The 21,154-nt window shown below is 39.4% G+C and overlaps 1 protein-coding gene across 3 annotated transcripts in view; it reads left to right on the forward strand.

The window, feature by feature from the left end:
• Positions 1–21,154, forward strand: part of SLC12A7 (solute carrier family 12 member 7) — a 123,838-nt gene that overhangs the window by 47,876 nt on the left and 54,808 nt on the right. For all 3 annotated transcript variants that reach the window (XM_081950506.1, XM_081950504.1, XM_081950505.1), the window contains exons 2-7: positions 7,536–7,630; positions 9,923–10,045; positions 11,648–11,794; positions 14,550–14,604; positions 19,750–19,880; positions 20,911–21,137. In XM_081950506.1, the coding sequence (XP_081806632.1) occupies positions 7,536–7,630; positions 9,923–10,045; positions 11,648–11,794; positions 14,550–14,604; positions 19,750–19,880; positions 20,911–21,137 (778 nt within the window). The remainder of the gene's footprint in view (positions 1–7,535; positions 7,631–9,922; positions 10,046–11,647; positions 11,795–14,549; positions 14,605–19,749; positions 19,881–20,910; positions 21,138–21,154) is intronic.

Raw genomic sequence — 21,154 nt, forward strand, 5'->3', positions numbered from 1 at the left:
GCTTCATGCTGAAGGTGTGAGTAAAACAGTGTCTCCCAGTTTTTAGTCTGATGCCTTAATCACTACACCAGACTGGCAAACATATGTCATGATTATAGAAATCAAAATAATTTGATTTATGAAAAATAAATTAAACCTATTTAATCTAGAACAGGGGTGTCACACTCAAGGCCTGGGGACTGGATCTGGCCCACGGGGTGCTTAGATCTGATCTGCAGGGCCACCCTGGAAACAGTCAATTTTTGCTGGTAGAGCTCTTGGGCCACCACAGGTACACCTGACACGAGTGACATACAGCTGGCCACAGCCACCCCGCTTCCCGAGGTCAAACACAATGCTGATGTGGCCCTCAATGAAATTGAGTTTGACACTCCTGATCTAGAACCATATCCAGTCTTACACTTTAGCAATCTCCACTGCTAAAGAATTAGTTCAAATTGACAAGATTTTATTGAGTTAACTCTGTTATATGCACTTGCTTTCTAAGATCACACACTCTTTAGGAGCTGATAATGTTGTTTTTCCTTGTGAGACCTGGGGAGCAACCAATCTGTTAAATTTTATACTTCAAGAAATATCACTGTTTAAGATAATGGTTTTTACTTTCACCAAGGTATACTGTATATTCCTTTAAAATAGCTGATCTTGCAGTATCCATGCACTTCATTCATCTACAAGACTTTTATATATTTTCTATTAGAAAGGATGTCTCAAAGTTTGCTTTTGTGCCAAGAGTAACCTCCTATGTAAAAAGTAAATCAGATGAAAATTTAGTTCTAATTGGAAGCTATTCTTAGTTTATAATAATATACATAGATTTCTGCCTCAACCAAAATGTGGGTTCTCTTATCTATAGAATCAGAGCAGAAGTTATGTAAAAGAAGTTTGAGTCTGAGGCAGAAATGTAATTTTAAGAAAATTAAAAATCTACCTAGTTGACCCTACTTAGTTATCACCAAGATAAAGGGAAGGAGGGAAGAAGTGTATTCAAACGTGCAAATGTCTATTGCTGTAATTTTACAATTCATACCTTGGGTTTCCTGACTTGAAGAGCTGACAGTTTGTTAAAAAATAGAAAACAAATGCTATTGAATTATCTCACCCTTCCTTCTTAGACATAAAACATTTAAAGTGATGGTGATCAGCCATATAATAATGTTCCCAAGTCATTCCTGCTGAGAAATTAACAATTACCGTATTTTTCGGAGTATAAGAAGCGCCTTTTTTCCTCAAAAAAGAGGCTGAAAATCTGGGTGCGTCTTATACATCGAATACAGCATTTTTTGCCTCCTGAAGCCCCGCCCCTTGGCTGTGCATACCCTTTTGAAGGCTTTCAGAGAGCTCCTGGGGGCTGGGGAAGGCAGAAATGAGCAAAAAATGGGCCATTTTTTGTCCCTTCAGCCCCCAGCAGCACTCTATAAGCCTCCATAAGGCTATGCATGCAATTAAACGGGCCTTTTTTTTGCTCGTTTTTGCCCCACCCAGCCCCCCAGGAGTACTGTGCAAGCCCCCCCCCCCAGGCTATTCATGCCTTTTTAAAAAAAACGGGCCCGTTTTTGTGAAAAATGGGCCATTTTTGGGAAGTTTGCAGAGTGTAAAACTTTTTTTTTCCTTTTGGAAAGCTCTTTAACTGATTGATGAGAATTACATTAATCAAGTGCTGTGCCAGCAGAAACACCTACCTATCTACTGTATTTCTCTCTATCTCTATTTCTCTCTATCTATCCCTCTACCTACCTACCTACCTACCTACACACACACCCTTTCTCCCTACCTATCTACTGTACTTCTTTATCTCTCTATCTCTATTTCTCTCTCTCTTTATCTACCTACCTACCTAACTACTCTCTCTCTCTCTCCCTACCTATCTACTGTATTCTCTCTCTCTCTCTTTATCTACCTACTTACCTATCAAACTACTCTCTCTCCCCCCCATACCTATCTACTGTATTTCTCTCTCTCTCTATTTCTCTCTCTCTATCCCTCTACCTACCTACCTACTCTCTCTCTCTCTCCCTACCTACCTACTATATTTCTCTCTCTCTCTCCCTTTATATACCTACCTACCTACTCTCTCCCCCCACCTATCTAGTGTATTTCTCTTTCTATTTCTCTCTCTCTATCCCTCTACCTACCTATCTACCTACACCCACCCACTCTCTCTCTCCCTACCTATCTACTGTATTTCTCTATTTCTCTATCTCTCTCTATTTCTCTATCTCTGTCCCTTTATCTACCTACCTACCTAACTACTCTCTTTCTCTCTCCTTACCTACCTACTGTATTTCTCTCTCTTTCTCTCCCTCTATCTACCTGCCTACTTTTTTAAAAAAATTTGCCTCTTCAAAACCTTGGTGCATCTTATACTCCGGTGCGTTTTATACTCCAAAAAATATGGTAGATTATCTGTAAAATTATATTTCTCCTCACCCTCCCCACCCCAATGTACTTTATACGTATGTATGCATTAATTGGTTCCTGGGTGAACGGTAGATGTGTATAATATATACATGCAGGACTTTGCTTCTAGGGTTGTATCCCTAATTTTGTATAATATACTGCACGATTAATGAAGTTTAGAACATATTATTTTTATTTTGTTTTATTTTAAAGTCTATTATGCTTACTGTTTTTCTGTTTTATATGCATACAGAAGTATGATAGTTCTACTATTGGATATTTTATTGCATCAGGCCTTAGTAAGAAACTTATGTGATTTGTTTAGCAGCTTGCCCTGCATGTAGTGTGGTAGATCTTGACATTCAGAAAAGGGGCAGGAATTGAAAAAAACAATTCTTGTCTGCTGGAAAAGCCTCAGTTGATTGTAACCTTTGATTTTCATTTGAACAATAGATTGTTAGGAATAGTTGAACTACACAACCAGGATTCTTGGAAATACTGTATGATCTATATTCATTTAAAAATCTCAAGTTTAACAGTCATTGAGAGTTTGACCAATATTAATTTGAGACATAATATGTGATGAAATGTCAGCAGTATTGTCCAATACAGAGGAACATTTTGGGTAAATTTCAGCCAGGTGAGTTGAGTAGATTTTGTGGAAAGGGAAGAATAGGTCTTAAGGGAAGATGATTCAACAATGTTAATTGGGGGAGGAAGCTTAAATTTTTGGAATTTCTTCATTTTATTTGTTCAATTTTCTATGCTATTGCTGAAAACACTAGGCAACTTAGAAATATCTCATGAATCAGCTCTTCTCTTTTCACAGGGTATTTCTGAAACTATCTAGTATTCTGTTAAGGAACTTTCTGTTCTTTTCCTTCTCTTTGCCAAATGTATTGGCTACCTCTGTTCATGCTCTAATGAGTGGAACTTTTTCCTACTCATCACTTTTGTTTGAATAGTTGAATTCAGTATCCATCTGCTGTCGCGATATTGGGAAACTCAGAACAACTTCAGTAAATTTCCATCCAGATACGGAGCAGGACAAGATATGCTTAAAGCTGCTATGCCATAACCCTTTAACCTTCTGGAGTCTTTGTGCCATTCTATCAAGTGTTTTTTATTGTTTTATAATTATATTCCAGTACTGTGACCATGATAGTTTGTAATTCTTTTCTGAAGTTTAACCAGTCTGATTTTCTCTTTGTACTCATTGCACTGCAATAGCATGGAGGAAAAGTTGCAATGTTGAGCTGATATGTTTAATATCTGACTTCATATAGATATTTTTTCCTTTGTCAGAAACAGGCTCACATTTTCTGTTCTTCCAGATTCAAGTTGCTGTCTCAGCACTGTCTTGCATTCATTCATGTATATATAACAATAACACTTGTGACATGTACAGGTAGAGCTTGACTTACAAAACAGTTCATTTGAACGTTGCAACCGTTCAAAGTTGAAAAAAGTGGCTTATGATCATTTTTCACACTTATGACTGTTGCAGTATCTCCATGGTCACATGATCAAAATTCAGGCACTTGGCCTCCGACTCATATTTATGATGGTTGCAGTGTTCTTGTGTCACGACAAGCAAAGTCAATGGCTAACTCAACAACGATGTTACTAACTTAACAACACCAGTGATTCACATAACTGTGGCAAGAAAGGTCGGGAATGGGGGAAAAGTCACTTGTCTTGCTTAGAAACAGAAATTTTGGGTTCAGTTGTGGTCATAAGCTGAGGACTACCTGTATATTAGATTGTAATTTCTGGTCCCTGATTATTTATGTGAACTTCTAAGGGACATTGGCCCCTGTATTTCTCAAAGAATATCCTTATTTGGCTTTCAAATGAGCAATGTTTGTGGCTTCCCATTTTAAGATTGGTTGCTGATCAGTCTACTGCAGGGGTGTCCAAACTTGGGAACTTTAAGACTTGTGGACTTCAACTCCCAGAATTCCCCAGCCTGGCCCCCCACCCCTGGTCTACTGCATTATCATTCTGTTCCTTTTTTTAAATTTCATGACTAAATGTCATTTAGCTAATAATATTTAATTTAGAATTCCTTTGATGTAGCTTCTCTGATCTTTTATGCTCATTTGTACAAATTTCTATTACGATTTTAACACAGTGCCTGAAGGATGTTCACAATTTTATACTTAGAGCAAATGTTATTGGTCTTATTTAAAGCACGCCCTCAAATGTTTTAAGGCAGCAGTATTGTTTTATCAGTCAGTGTGATGGAGGGCTGGATATAAAAAGCAATATTTCTTTGATTACCTAGCTGGTTTGTGGTTTTTAGTTTAATATGGAAATCTACTTTCCAGTACAGTTTACTTTTGCACATGCTGTATGTAGTAGGTGCTATCTTTAGAAACGTTCTTTATCTTGCAGCACCAGTACAGATGGGCTAATGAGGATTTCCTTTTCTGAGGACTTGTAATGCTGAGGATTTTTGAAATAAGATTTATAGGCTTCTCAGGGATAAGGCTTGCTATAACTGGAGGTCAATAATGTCTGTGTTGTTTGTATGTTATGATGCCTAGTCCAGGTGTTAATAGTTTGTAAGAAAGTAGCTTGCACGTTTTAGACTTCTGTTACAAAAAAATTAAACAGTTCATTGCTAATTCATTCAAATGGGCTCTTCCCATCAGTTTTCACAATTCATAATCATATTTAGCATCCTCGTTTAGCTAATATTAACACAATAAAGAATTGTATACAGTGTTTTAATCATGTAATGCTTGATGCTAAGTTGGCACCAATTTTTTAACTCTCAAGAGGGTGGTGAAAAAACTCTCTGGAATTGATATAGAAGTAGGAGAAGCAATTTAAGGGGGTGTCAGAATTACACTAAGGTCTCCAGTCATTTGGGAAGAAGGATCTGTGAGGAAATTTTGCTACCTTTGCAAGACCACTTCTGTATATCCTTACCATCTATCTGTGGAGAAGTAGTCTTCAAAATGATGATAAATTCACAGCAATATATTAAATACAATGTAACAGTGTATATATATCAAGTGTATATATCATATCGATTCCATCATCCGGTGGACAGGCATAGGGCCTGAGCATTGCCATAGAACCAGAGACCCTTCAGTAAAAATAAACATTCCATTTTTCATGACAGTGGAACATGAGATAGACATTAAACAGGATGGTCACATACTTGTTGGAGCAACTTGCTTCTCTTGTTCCACAGCATTTGGAATGCCCAACTGTACACAATGAGAGATGATCAAATAGGAGAAGAAGTAGGGCAGAACCTAAGTGAATTTTTAGATAAGTCAAGTGGTGATCAAATAAAGGTATCAGGCTATTTCTATCTCATACCCTTCTGACTATTAAATATTAAGACAAGAACGCAAATACAAAAGAAGACCAATTAAAGGAGACCAAATAGGAGGAGAGAAAAGTTTCACACGTCTGTCCTTGGCAATATACTGAGTCACAAAGCTGGGTATGGCTGCAGGAGAAGGCGGGTCTTAAAGATAGCACACTCAGTCCTATTGGTCAGTGTACAAGTATTACCCATGCATGGAGGCTGCCTCCACCAACCATGGCCAAAGAAATTCTTTTCTATCAAAAGTCATCAGTGTCATGTTTTGAAAACTTCTTTGGGTGAGAGAAAAATAATTATTAGAGAATAAAAATCCAGTTTGGTATTCCAATTAACATTTTCTCCACTAATTGGTAGATGTGTTGCAATATATTTGGTAGAGGATTTTTTTTGGTGATGGTGATGAGAACTCAATTGTTTTGAAAAGAGTATATATTATTCAGTAATCTGTAAACTATAACAAAACAGGCTTTGTCTTGCCTATTTTAAACCCCAAACATACAGCTTAATAATGCTTTTATATCTTCATTGCAATGACTCATGGCATGAACAGACAAACATTTGAAGTGTTTTTATTCTTCACAGTTAGCCTAAATACACATTTACTATTTTTTCTTAAGTGTTTTCTTTCTGCAAAAGCTGTAAATTTGTGGAAAGATAGATAATTGCTTCCTCCTATTATTCCAGGTTTTTTATTATTCAGGTTGAAAGTCTGAGAGTTTTCACATAAATGGCAAGTATAATTAAGTTACTAGCCATAGTGACCCCTGTGTCATATACGGCATTTAGATAAATGGTCCTCAACCTTCCCAGCTTGGTGATCCAGCCTGCTGCAGGGGAGGGGACATGTGAGTGACAGACTTGTGAGAGCACACCTCCATTCACGTGAACGGCACTATGCGCCCTCCACTCACATGATTAGAGGGTGCTTGCACTTGCGTGTGAAGCTCCATTCACTCCTTGCCTGCCTCTTGTGCGACTGGAGCTTCATACGTGTGCTTGCCCATTTCTCCCATGGTCCAGTTTCAAACAGGCCACGGGGGCTGGGGACCTCAGATTTAGATTATGCTTCCAATATAGCCAAATATTAACAAGCAGTGTTGGGGTATTCCACGGAAGGCCAGACCTCTAATTTTGTGTCTGCTTTGCAAGCCAATATCCCACCAATTGAAAGATGCTCTGACTCTCAGGATACATCAAATACTCTGACTCTCAGGATACCTAAGATAGAAAAAAAGCAGGAATTAATTGTGCATTGTGCAATTGAGCTGGTAAAAGAGTGAAAAATAATAGAACATGGAGTTGGATTTTAATAATTGCTTACTGTATTTGTTTTATTTATGTACTTTCTTATAATTTGCCCTGTATCCTTAAATATCTCAGAGTTGATTAATACAAAAAAAATAAAAAATATATTAAAAAATGCATCACTTGCAGGCCATGCACATCACTATCAAATTTGTGTAACTGTGTAATTTAGCAAATTAAGGCCCAACATAAAAATCTACCTTGTGTGTGAAAAATCCAGCCTCAAGTCGTCTAATTATCTCATTCAGTGGCTGATGGACACTACTACGTCATAACCTGACAGCTGTTTGTCTGAGCAGAATTATCTTAGCTTCCTCCTTTGGGCCTGTTCTTTTATAAGGTGAAATATCTGTCTATATTTACAGATCATCGTAACCAGATCTCTCACATGGAGAAATAGGGAACAAATATGTTATGGTTGAATTTGTCATTAAAAATGTGTGATTTAATTGTCTGTTTGCTCCTATTTGTTATACCTTGATAGGTGATGGGGTCCCACGGGAAAGTAGCCCATTCATCAATAATTCAAGTTTGGAGAGAGGAAGACTATATGAAGGAAAAAATATGGCGCTCTTTGAGGTAATATTAATGATTAATTTCAACAAATCCTTGTTACTGCTAGTACATTTTAAGTGCACCAGTTGTTTGTTTAAAATCCATTGAGGGTTTGCATAACACAGATGACTGAGTCGGCCATTTCCTGGTCACCTTACTTATTCTGTGCATCAGCAATCACCAATGATCCAGACAACATTCTCTAAGAATTCTAGCTGACACAAAGAAAAGTGAGAAATATTCACATCCTGCATTTTATTTTTTACTAAAGCTAGAAAGTAATGGAACAAAACCCCATAATTATTTACCTATTCCAGCTATTCTATTTCCTTTTCACCCAATAAAAGAAAAGAGAAACAGATCTCTTTGAAAAGCTCTGTTTTCTACTAGGCTGAAAGAACATAATATCTCTGTCAAAAAAAATAAGGAACATTACTTGCTAGCCTTCTATGATTTTCCACTAGCAAATAAGTGCATAGGATTTGACAGCTGACAATTTTTTAAAAAAACTTTAAAAATTATTCCCACTTACTACCGTGTTTCCCTGAAAATACAACCTGTCCTGAAACTAAAGCCTTGCCACATTTTTCGCATGGGCAAAAATATAAGCCCACCCCCGAAAATAAGCTCTCTGGACTATCCCCCCCTCCGGCCAGGCAGAGCACCGCTCGCCTACCTAGCGGTATCCCGAAGGCGCCAAGCTACGGGAATGAGGTGGGGGCAAAGGTGCTTGCGTTGCTTGGTATTTTCGGGGTACTGCTAGGTCGGTCAGCGGCGCTGTGCCCAGCTGAAGAGGGGGGGATTGCTGGGCAGCTGCTCTCTTGCGAGCAGGCTCCCGAAGAGCTGGGCACAGCCTCAGGGTCGAATGGCTGTGTTGTGCTGTCACAGCAGCAACACAGCAGCCATCCAAGCTTACGAGCAGCCGCCCGGCAACCCCCCTTTCCATCCGGGTACAGCGCCGCTGACCGACCTAGCAGTACCCGGAAGGCACCAAGCAACGCAAGCACCTGTTCGCCGCCCTTCGTCTCCCGCGGCTCGGTGCCTTCGGAATGCCCCTAGGTGAGTGAATGGGGCTCTGCATGGCTGGAGAGGAAAGTTGTGCAGCGGCTTTTCCGCTCCCCGCTCATGCGAAGGGCATCTCCACTGCTGGCGCCATCCGCTGCTTGGTTTTTTTTTTCAAAGCACGAGGATGGATGCCGCTCTGGAAGTACGCTCTATGGTTGTGGGCTGCAGATCGTACAACCATAGAGCGTACTTCCAGAGCGGCATCCATCCTCGTGCTTTGAAAAAAAAAACCAAGCGGCGGACAGCGCCAGCAGCGGAGATGCCCTTCGCACGAGCAGGGAGCAGAAAAGCCGCTGCGCAACTCCCCTCTCCAGCCATGCAGAGCCCCATTCACTCACCTAGGGGTATTCCAAAGGCACCGAGCCGCGGGAGGCGGAGGGCGGCGAACAGGCGCTCACGTTGCTTGGTGCCTTCTGGGTACTGCTAGGTCGGTCAGCGGTGCTGTACCCGGATGGAAAGGGGGGTTGCCGGGAGGCTGCTCACGAGCTTGGTCACCTCATGGCTGCTGCGTTGCTGCTGCAACAGCGCAACACAGCCATTCGACCCTGTGGCTGTGCCCGGGTCTTTGGGAGCCTGTTCGCAAGGGAGCAGCCGCCCGGCAACCCAAAAATAATAAGCCCTCCCCTTTAATAAGCCCAAGGCCATATTTCGTGGGTCAAAAAAATATAAGACACTGTCGTATTTTCGGGGATACACGGTAACATAACATTACTTTTTAACAGTTACAAAATTTATTTTTCTTTTATTATAGCTGTGTTACATACATTGGTCAAAACATAAAGTGGTTTCCTCAGTCAGTTGGTATACAAAATTTATTTTTTGTGGTGCAGTCCCCAAAGTCTGCCTAAAATTATGGCTTGCTTTAAATGTCGCTGCAAAAGAGTAGTATTGCAGTTCTATATGGAAATGCCATATGCTGTCTTCTAATAATGTTATTTTTTGTGGCATAAGTCTTTATAAATCCACACTATTTTTTTTCTGCTGCATAATCTTCATGCTTCTTATCAGAAATTGTAATTCAGCACATCTGGAAAAAGAGCGAGTGTATACTTCTTAGATTGTATTTTTTAAGCTCAATATTTGAATTACCTATATTATGGGGCCATGTGGTATTTATAAAAATAACTGAAAAACTTAGCTGTTCGTTATTTTACATTTATTGGTTGTTTATATCACTTTTAAATATGTGATTATTGTTGGGCTAAAATGTGCTCTCCTCTTACCTATTACTATGTTCCAAAATTTCAACAGGAAGAAATGGATAGCAACCCCATGGTATCATCTCTTCTTAACAAATTAGCCAATTATACCAATGTTACTCAGGGAGTGGTAGAACATGAAGAAGATGAAGATGCCAAGCGGAAGGAAATTAAGGTATAAAATACACCCTCCATTCTCTATTCATTGTCATTTCCATGAGTTGGATACAGTGGTGGCCATGAATATTAACAATATTAGTTCCTGATCAATGAACCCTAGAAATTTAGATGCTTTTATTTTGTCAGATTATGGTCATGCAAGCTAAGAACTACATGAGGAAGATTTCTGCAACAGAACCCTCTTTCAAAATAATAACATGTATAAATTGTAGGATGCACATAAACATTCTTAATATCAAGATTCTGCTAAGAGTTCAGTAATTTTCAGTTTTGCTAAAAAAAAAATGTAGGGAAGAGTTTCGTTGAATCAGAACAACTAGGTTAACAGCACAGAAAATAATGAAAACAACAAAGCAAATGTGAAGGAACATAAAAGCGTGTGTTGTTTAGATGCTCTGGAATATACACTTTATTCCAGGGGTGTCAAACTCGATTTCATTGAGGGCCACATCAGGATTGTTTGACCTTGGAGGGCCAGGGAGTGAGAGGGGTGGGTGGGCATGGTGGGCGTTTGACACAGGCTCAAGATGCATTTTCTTTTCTCTTTGCATTCAAAACAGCTATTCCAGACAAAGGGAGATTTACTTTCTGGCACAAATAGTCTCAATTCCATAATGTAGAGATTAAAGACATGTAGAATCCCCAGCTGCTCCGGGGCTTGACTCTTTTGTATAGGAGCAGAGCATAAATGAACTGACAATTTCTCAAGATGTGTCTAAAAGCTGTCTATACAACAGTCTATCAATCTTTGTTACTATCTCTGAGACAGCCCTAGAAGAGGACTTAATATTAGTAATAATTTACAAAATTGATATACCACCCAATTCTCCATAACCCTGGGTGGCTCACAACGATCACAAAATTTACAATTAAATCAATCACAGGTAAAAGATTAAGATAAAAATGATAAACACAGTGATACAAGGGAGCTCATTCTCTCTCATCAAAGACCTGGGTGAAGATGCAAGGGAGCTCATTCTCTCTCATCAAAGACCTGGGTGAAGAGCCAGATGTTTTTGGCTCTTCTGAACAACAGCCATCCAGACCTTGGAGGGTACATAATTCTAGCTGGCAGATGCTGCTAAAGAGAAGGTGAAGAAAGGTGCTGCCTCCTGCAGTCCTTTGCTGGCCGAAAATGGACTGCGGAGGGGAGGCTTGTGTGCGCCCCCCCCCCATGATCTGTTTTCAGCTTTCAGTGGTCTCCAGCCCTCTATTGGCCAAAAATGGGCCATGGGGGATCTTACACAGTCCCCCGTGGCCCGTTTTCGGTTGGCAGAGTTCTGCAGGAGTCTGTGGAGGCCCTGTTTTGGCCAGCAGGGGCACCACAGACCAGTCCTTTAATATTTCCAGGCTGGCCCCGTGGACCAGATCTAAGCAACCTTGAGTATGACACCCCTGCTTTATGCTATCACTATTCCAGAGCATCTAGCATAACAAATAAAATAGAAAATAATGAAAAAAGAAAAAGAAAATGTAGAAGCATGTGAGTAGAATGTATATGTAATCTTTATGAGAAATACAAAAAACTATGTTGTGGCCTTTGATAGTCTTTTTTTCAAAAAGATTATCTCAATTTTCCATGTTATCTGATTTTTAGGCTCCACGTATGGGTACTTTCATTGGTGTATATTTACCCTGTTTACAAAATATTTTGGGAGTTATTCTTTTTCTGCGACTGACATGGATTGTGGGAACAGCAGGCGTTCTTGAATCATTCATTATTGTATTCATATGCTGTGCTGGTGTAAGTATAATATATGCTTTCTTTGATATTTGCTGAACTGTATTCTACATTCTAATAATTTTTCTGTTCTGTCTTGATAATTTTACAAATAGTTGAACAGGTTATTTATAGCGTAAGGCTTGTAGTAGTAGAGGCGCACTGTTCTGTTCCTATGTAGCCATATTTCTTAGAAGCGGTACTATTGACAGGTTAAAGCAGTATTAGAATGCAGTATTGCAGGAAAACTGCCCACAGCCTGGAGTTCAATCCTGATGGGGCTCAAGATTCACTCAGCCTTCCATTCTTCCAAGGTCAGTAAAATGAGGACCCAGATTATTGGGGGCAATATGTTGATATTGTAAACCAGATCTAATGCAGGGCTGTCAAATTGGCAGCCCATGGGCCAGATGCGTCATGCGCAAGCCATGCCCACCCCAGTTCCGCGAAGGGGAAAAATGTTGCAAAACACCATGTGATGGCAATGTGATGCAGTGAGTTTGACACCCGTGACCTAGTGGATAAAAACAGTTGTGTTTTAAATATTAAATATTTAAAACTCTCATTATACTATAAAATTGTATTAGATTTAAAAATAATTTCAATTTTCCCCCAAATGCATTTCCATTCAGTGACTAGAAATGATTTAAAATAATATTTTCCAAATATCTGCTGAAAATTGTCTAGCAAGTTTGCTTGTTAACCAATTGTTGAATTTTTTACTTTGTTTGCCTGGAAGGAAACATAATATTATACCAATTACTTTTAAATTCATTAGGATTTTGTAATATACCTGAACTTCATTTATTTATAAATTCAGGATATTCAAAATACATCATAATTGTTAATCTGCTTAACTTGCATTAAGATCATGAAGCTTTAATTTTTCTCTCTAATTTTATCCTTAATGTTCACACTGAAAGTGAAACCCTTATTTACTCTGGAGGTAATTCATCCACAGAGATAATAAATAGGATATGAAGACAAAGGAAACTCTTTCTCAACAGCTGATTGACTTGATTTATTTCCAATTGTTCTTGCTTCAAATAGCAACATTTCTTAGCGGCTTATAGACTCTGAGTTATTTCCGATGTTGAGAGCCAATAGATACTGGTAGTGCAAAATCTGGGCTAAATTTGCAAATAGGTCACCTTCAGAATTAAATTTCTAGGCTGTCCAATTCCAGAATTATTCTCGGCAGCTTCACAAAGTTAAGCAAATAACATTACATAAAAAATAGAATACATAAAAGCAATCTCCATATGAGGAAGCAGAAACCATCTTTCCACATCCCCCACACCAACATCCTAACCCCAAGTCTGTGGAAAAAGCCCATCTTAAAAAAGATTTCTCATAAATAGCCATGTTATGGGGTCATATAGAGAACAAAAGCAGCTGCAACAAGAAAAAAACTGCCTCTGAAGGCCAGCCAAATAACACTGCTTTGTCAGTTGGTCCAAACCAGGCTGACAATATCAAGCTGGAATGCATAAGATGGGCAGACAATATAGGAGACAAGTAATCTCTTAAAATAGCAAGGGCTTCATGTGTATCAGCCCTTCAAGTAGGCCAGATCAGAAAAGTTGAAGACTACTGGAATTCTAAAAGTCTATGGAGATTCTCAGTCATCCAGGTCCTTGTTGTCCCAAAGGTGCTTTTTCAGGAGTCAACTGGACTTTCTTGTTTTTTCTTTGAAGATGTTTTATTTGTCATCCGAAGACAAATTTCTTTAAAGAGAAAATGAAAAGTCCAGTTGTCTCCTGAAAAAGCAATTTTGAGACTACTGGAATTCTACTTTATTGTTGCGAGTTATAATAAAATCTTGAAAACCTAGTTTCCACTCTTATATCAAGACAATCAAGATGCGGCAATCTTGAGTTTCTTTCTCACTCCCCCTCCTTCCTTTCCAGGCTAACCTGGTATTCAGGTAAAATGGTTGTTGAAGACCTAATTCAAGGTCATCTCCATAACCAGCACCTTGAATTACAGTCAGAAGCCAGTTAGCAGCCAATGCAACTCACACAGCAGGGATATTATATAGGCATGATGGGGTTTGTCCATCTCTGGTTGTGCTGCTCTGGTTATTCAGCAATAGCTTCCAAGTGACCTTCAATGGCAAATCCATTGCACTAGAAAGCATTGTAATAGCCCATCCACAAGATAACTAAGATATGATCAACTCTACTATATTGTTCAGGTTTTTTTTTACATTTTTAATTCTAAAGATTTGAACATGGTTTTCTTGTGATAGTGATACGTATCTTGCAGCAAAATGTTTCTCATTGTGCCAAAGTTGGGGTGTGCGTGTGTGGGCATTTTACAGCCATAAGATAATTCCGATCTGTTCCACTTGTTCTAAGAGCTACGTTACTTGACTGAATAAATGTGGCTTCATTGGTTTCTCTTTACTGCTCTGTGCTTCAAAATGAACTGTTACGGTCTATATAAATAACTAGAAGGGAGAAGACATAAATAATGTATAATAGTATTTCTTCTTCTTATAACATGGATATAGTGACTGAGCCCTTTCCAGTCAATAACATTAAAAAAAAAATGTTACTATAAAAAGTATTCCTGGATGTTGCCACCACATGGATCTTGCTGTCTCGGTGAAGAATGTAAGTTTCTACTGCTCTACTATTCTATTTATATGATTTTTGCTTTTTATAAAATTGAGTACTGTTTTCCACTGTGCAAGCTGGGTGAATCCTTTTATATCTTGCAAAGTCATAATTCTTTATTTCTTAATAACATTTATTATTATCCTTTGCTTTTGCAGACTATGCTTACTGCAATATCAATGAGTGCGATAGCAACAAATGGTGTAGTTCCAGGTAATAACAAAATATAATTGCGTCTTAAGATATTTTGTGCGCTTTATAAACAGTCCTCCATTACTGGTGAAATATTGATCACTGTGATTAAATGAGACTTATGGAAGGTAAGGAGGAAGAAATTGCTTAACACATATAATGCAAGATAATGCTTTCATGTAGAAAATTTGCTAAGACATAATGAATAGAACAAACAAGACAGACCATGCAAAGGACAAGATGATGCCAACTTTCCTTTAATATCTACAGTGTAGCTTCTGTCACATAAATTGAGTGGGTACAGTGATATATGAGGCCTCCCCATTGTTCTTCAAATAGCAACAGAAAAAAGCCAAAACTAACATGAGAGATATCCTACCTATTTATCAGATAGCAGCAGATAACCAGTTAGGCACATGCCTTTGAGAGAATAGGTGAATTCCAGCAGTCTCTCTTACTTCAGAAGGAAAACTACTTGGTTTTGAACAGAATATATCCTGAGAAGTAAAAGTGTTCTGTCTTCTAGAGGGGAGGGGATGGAATTGCATTAAAAGGATCTTTAATAATCTGGGTTTATAATGTACATTACCAGTTAACTTAATCCCTGACTATTACTTATCTGTTTATTTTTAAAAATAATCTCTGTATCTCGTTTCTCTAAAAAAAAGTTTATAATAGCCATTTAATCATTCTAGTGTAAAATAATATAAAAGAAGTTTAAATACAAATATCTGAAATAGAATTGTTAACAAGGATTAATGGTTTAGGAAGGGGGTCAGAATAAGATGGAATTTAAAATATCTAAAACATTGGAGCCTCAGTACTGCAAAAGGAAGTCACTGCATAGCCCACTTTACAATACAGAAGTGATAATCCGCAATATGGAACATAAAAGAGAGGACTTTCCCACAAAAATCCTAATTATCTGTGGAGCTGCTGACACCAATGGATGTTCTTTAAGGAAACCTACCTACGTGGTATAAAACTGTGTACCAGTGACGTGCGGTGAGGTTTATGACTGGTGAGGCACTGACACAGTGCTGGGTTTCAAATATTTTTAGACTTGTGGACTTCAACTCCCAGAATTCCACAGCCAGGCATGCTCAGTTCCAATTTAAAGCGACAGCATTTGTTTTTCTCCTTTGCTCCTTCTTTCTTTTTCTTTTTCTTCTCCTTCCCCTCCTTCCTCCCTCTCTCCCTTCCTCCCCCTCTCTCAAACACACACACACACACACACACACAGAAGTTGGATTGGACTATCTCTCCTACCCCTTCCCTCTCTCACTCACTCTCAAACAAACCCCCCCACACACAAAAGTTGGATTGGATATCTTTTCCAGTGGCTTGAAAGCAGCTCCTCTGCCATCCCCCCCCCCATTCCCCTGCTGCCTTTCCCAAACACCTCCACCATTGCAAATGCAGCCTGCTGTCTGGGTGGGAAATGCCTGGAACACAATAAAGCCCACCCACCACCTCCTGCTGGCAGGCTGGGGTGAGAGGAGAGGCAGAGAAGCTGGAGGGGAGCCGAGCCTTCCAAAAGAAAGAGGCTGGGGGGGAAGTGTGTGTACTACAGCATGGCTCTTTGCCTGGCTTCCTGCCTCCTCCTGTGGTCTCCTCAGTGCTCGCTTGTGCTCTCCCTCCCCAAGTGTAGTTTGATTGCAGGTGGAGCCACGTTGCCTTTTCAAACTTGTAATCAGTGAAGCTGGGCTAGATTTTTATATAGTTTTATCCAGCTGTGTGTGTGTGAGAGAGAAATGAATGGGGGCCTGGGGAGGAAGTCACTACACTTGGGGAGGGAGAGCACCAGTGAGGTTAAGCAGAGTTGATTGTAGGTGGAGCCACGTTGCCTTTTCAAACTTGTAATCAGTGAAGCTGGGCTAGATTTTTATATAGTTTTATCCAGCTGTGTGTGTGTGTGAGAGAGAGAAATGAATGGGGGCCTGGGGAGGAAGTCACTACACTTGGGGAGGGAGAGCACCATTGAGGTTAAGCAGAGTCATCCACGGTGAGGCAGCAACTAGCTCAGCTTTTTCTTTTACTTTTTTTTTCATGATGAGAGTGGTGAGGCTGTGCCTCACCTGCCTCACCTGACTGCACGTCACTGCTGTGTACTAGTATCGAAATTTTGATTGTAGCTTGATACCAAATAGATAGTTGGTGCAGATATTTTAGTGCAGCTGTAATGGGCATGTAAAAAGCAGCCCAATCTGTTACTTTACCACTGCAGTGCCTTAGTTGTAGGTTTCAAACCAGTTTCAAGGGTGGCCTCAATAGACCACATTATTGTAATTTTGAAATCACCTTTGTATGGTAGTCTTTGTGACTATCTTTGTTCAGGAAATGGTACCAGCCTATTAATATTAGGCACTTCTGACCATAAAAATCATCTCCAGTGATGATGAGCACTACTAGAATGCAAACCTGTTCATTTCGAGGGAGTCAAACATCCTCCACAGCAGATTTGTCTTTACTTTTTAAAGTAGGGATATCCTTCTATCAGGTACCCTTAATATACATTGCTGTCATCTTACCAGGAATCAGCTTAGTTTCTTGACCTCCAGCAACCCACCACCATATTCAAGCATTAGTTTAGATTAGATATTGTCTTTCTTGATTGCAGGATTACAGAAAAATTGAATTGGGTTTCATCCCAGTGTAGTGACCTTTTTCCAAATCTAATGACATCTGTAAACCTGCAATGAAAGAAATTCATTACATTGTATTCTTCTGTGAATTCGTAAAAACATATTAATGTCATCAGTATTCACCTTAACATGAAGACAATTAGTCTTTCCTTATTTGTTTACCATTGCTTCTAGCCCCAGTTACCCCCACTGCCCTGTACTCCCCAGGATCTGCCACTTACTGTTCACCTTCAGAATTTTTTCTCCTGCTCTTGACACGCCCACATAGCCTCTGCAGGCCTTCTTACTAAGGCCACATTGCTGGATATACCCGTCAGCAGTTGGGAGAAAAATGGTGTAGGTAAATGGGGTGCAACAGATCCGGAGGAACACCTGGTAGTCGAGCAGTTGGGGATTTTTGGAATGGTGCTAGAATGGTGGGGATGTTTGAGATGGTACTTCTCGGTAGGAGTGGTGGCAGCTGGCTGAGATTGCTAAAGGCCCTAGGCTTCTATTTAAACTCCTGCCCTGCCACCAATGAGATTGGAGGTGAGTTAAGTGGGTGTGGAGAGTTGCATTTTCTCTGCAATTATAAGTGCTGCTGGGCTAGATGAGTGGCTGAGGCTTCCTTGTCTGGGGCAGCTTTATATGCGCTGGTGGGTTGATGGCAACTGAATTTTCCAGGGACAGCTGCTTCTTTGCATACATTTGGTGTTTTGCCTCATTTTACAACTCTTGCCACATTTGTTAAGTGAATCACTGCCGTTCTTATATTAGTAACATGGTTGTTAAGTGAATCTGGTTTCCCCATTGACTTTGCTTGTCAGAAGGTCACAAAAGGGGATCACACGACCCTGGGACACTGCAGCCGTCAAAAATGTGAGTCGGTTGCCAAGCATCCAAATGTAAATCACGTGACCATGGGGATGCTGCAACAGTCATAAGTGTGAAAAATGGTCATAAGTCACTTTTTTCAGTGCCATTGTAACTTTGAACGGTCATTAAATGACCTGTTGCAAATCTTTTCCATGTTCAGTTGTCTGTGTATAGTAGCTAGGCCTGATTTTGATCTCCAAAACATCTCCAGAAACAACACCATCTCCCAATAAATGAGATTGCTTTCAGTCTTCTTCAAACTCTCATTAAATATTAAGTAATCTACCATGGCAAATAATTGTCATTAGTTACCGCCTTTATGCTTAACATTTCTTTTTAATAAGCAAAGGGGTTTCTAAGTGAGAACTGATCACTGCAGGAGATTTATTAGTGTATAGCATCTTGAGATTTGCTTTTTTAGTTCTTTATAAAGATATTGTGTCTGATACAATTTATTTTTAAGTACAAGGTATCATTCTTTACATTAGCCATGAATGGTATGATTGGGTATGTAACAGTGGTGGGTTACGACAGGTACGGCCCGGTACAGGCATACCGGTGCCTGCCAGGAGCACCAGGTACCGTTCCATTCCGGTGCTCCGGAAGGCCCACCCACCCGCTTGTGCTCCTTACCGGTATTTGAGCTCTTCGGGGCTCACATGCACGGAGCGTACAGCACCTGTGTGATGCTCCGCTGAGCAGCTGGAGTGTCACGGAGTGTTGCAGGCGGTAAGTAGCATGCACGTGTGTGTTCATGTGGTGGACACCGGGCCCCATTGCAACGGGATCCGGAACCCACTACTGGTATGTAATATTTAAAAAGGGGAACGAACCTAAAACAACTAGGCAGTAAAGGTTGTAAAATGGGACAAAACTCACTGAACATCTGTCTCCCTCAGCAACCAAAGTTTTGGGCTCAATAGTGGTAATAAGTCAAGGACTATTTTATAAACATTTTATATTGATAGAAACTTAATTACATTAATAGAATTAATTTACATTGATAGAATTAATTTACATTAATAAGTGTTTTGAGAGACAGTCCAGTGTGGTGATTAAGGCACTGGACTAGAAACCAAGAGTCTGTGTATTCTTGTCCCACCTTACAAATGAAGTCAACTGGATTACCTTGGGTCAATCACACTTTCCCAGCCCTAGAAAGGAGACAATAGCAAGTCATTTTTGAAAACCTTGCCAAGAAAATTCCAAGGGCTAATCCAGGTAGTCACCAGGATTCAAAATTGACTTGAGGATGCAAAAATAAATAGTTTTAAAGTTAGTAGACTCATCAAAGCCTCCCTCCTTGAAGCATTGGTGTCATATTATCTGTGCATGGGGTATACATGCTCACACATAGGATAGCCTTTGAAATAGCCACATACGTCCTCCAACGAATGTATCTGCTTTAACTCTTTGAGGGAATACTTCTAATTTGTTTCATGGAATATTCCTTCAGTATGCATTGCAAGCTTTAGTATTTTCCACCATTGTTAAGAAGTGCTTTCTCGCTAAAACATTTCACTTAGTCTTTCAAATCAGATTGACTTTCTGGCATGCTTCATCTGATTTAGTGTCCCAATTAGTTGAGCAAGATAAATATGCTTTGAATATGGTAAATGTGTTCTATACCATGCTAATTTGTGTCTTTTCCATTTTAATTTCACAGCTGGTGGTTCGTATTATATGATCTCACGGTCATTAGGGCCAGAGTTTGGTGGAGCTGTGGGACTTTGCTTTTACTTGGGCACAACTTTTGCAGGAGCTATGTATATTCTTGGCACAATTGAAATTCTACTGGTAGGTCTTAACGTTATGTTTTCCTCTTCATGCCATATATTAAGAGTATTAAGAATGTCGTTTTCTTATGTAATAAATACCTTACCCACTTCTCAATGTAGGGGTTGCTAACTGTGGCAGAAACAGTCCTGAAGATTCCAATCTGCCCATGTCAATCAATATGTGCATGTGTATATTTGCCTAGGCATACATGCATGTGCATGTATATCTCTGCCAGAAACCACAGGGGCAGAACAAAGAAATCCCTTTATTTTGTTTGAATTAATATCAATTGTAAAATGAGCTACCCCATTTGCACAATTAATGGTTCCCCATCTGCATGTAGCAAACATTCTTTCTTAATAAATACAAAGACTATGTTACAGTACTGGTACATAGAAATACTGAATGCACATAATCCATCTCTCCATCCAGTAAAAGTAGCAAAGAAATAAGGCAGGATAGAGCTCTTGGTAAGTGAAAGTGTAAACTGCATTGGGATATGAAACAAAGACAAAGGAACAAAACTGGGTGAAGATGAGTCAAAGTGGAGAGGAAGAACAAAAGGCAAGGGAGAAGCCCCATTTAGGCAAAAACATTGAACAAGAGCCACTCCCAAACACTATCTAATCCTCACTGTAATCTGCTCTGTGCAGCATTCTTTCATTTTCATTAGTTGCTTCTCTTTTCACATCTGTCTCCTCAATTTATAAGAAATTATTTGAGGAGAAAATTAATCTTCTTTTGTTTATTATATATTGATATAGATTTATAGAAACTCATTGAGCATTTTGCTTGTACTGGTCTTCGGGCATAATGAATTGAACCAGAGGTCAACCAGCTGTGTATTTTTTCTTTATTAAATTTATATTCTACCCATCTCACTGTCCAAAGTGGCTCTGTTGAAGTGACAAGGTCACCAGTCATCTCCTTTTTATTTTAAAACATACATTTTAGTCTATAATCTTGCTCTTGGTTCTTACTGCAGTGATTTTAATTATTTATGTTTTGGAACTTTGTACTAAAACGATATTCAATATTTGTCTTACAGAAATATATTTCTCCTAATGCTGCTATTTTTCATGGAAGCGAGGAGGCCACATTAAACAACATGAGAGTTTATGGGACGTGCATTGTTGCTCTGATGGCGATAGTTGTTTTTGTGGGAGTCAAATATGTCAATAAGCTTGCATTAGTCTTCTTGGCTTGTGTAATCCTTTCAATTATGGCTATTTATGCAGGGGTTATTAAAACTGCATTTCATCCTCCGGACTTTCCGTAAGTGCATGACTATA

Source organism: Natrix helvetica (assembly GCF_964273705.1).
Source record: "Natrix helvetica genome assembly, chromosome: 4".
NCBI classification, from domain to species: Eukaryota; Metazoa; Chordata; class Lepidosauria; order Squamata; family Natricidae; genus Natrix; species Natrix helvetica.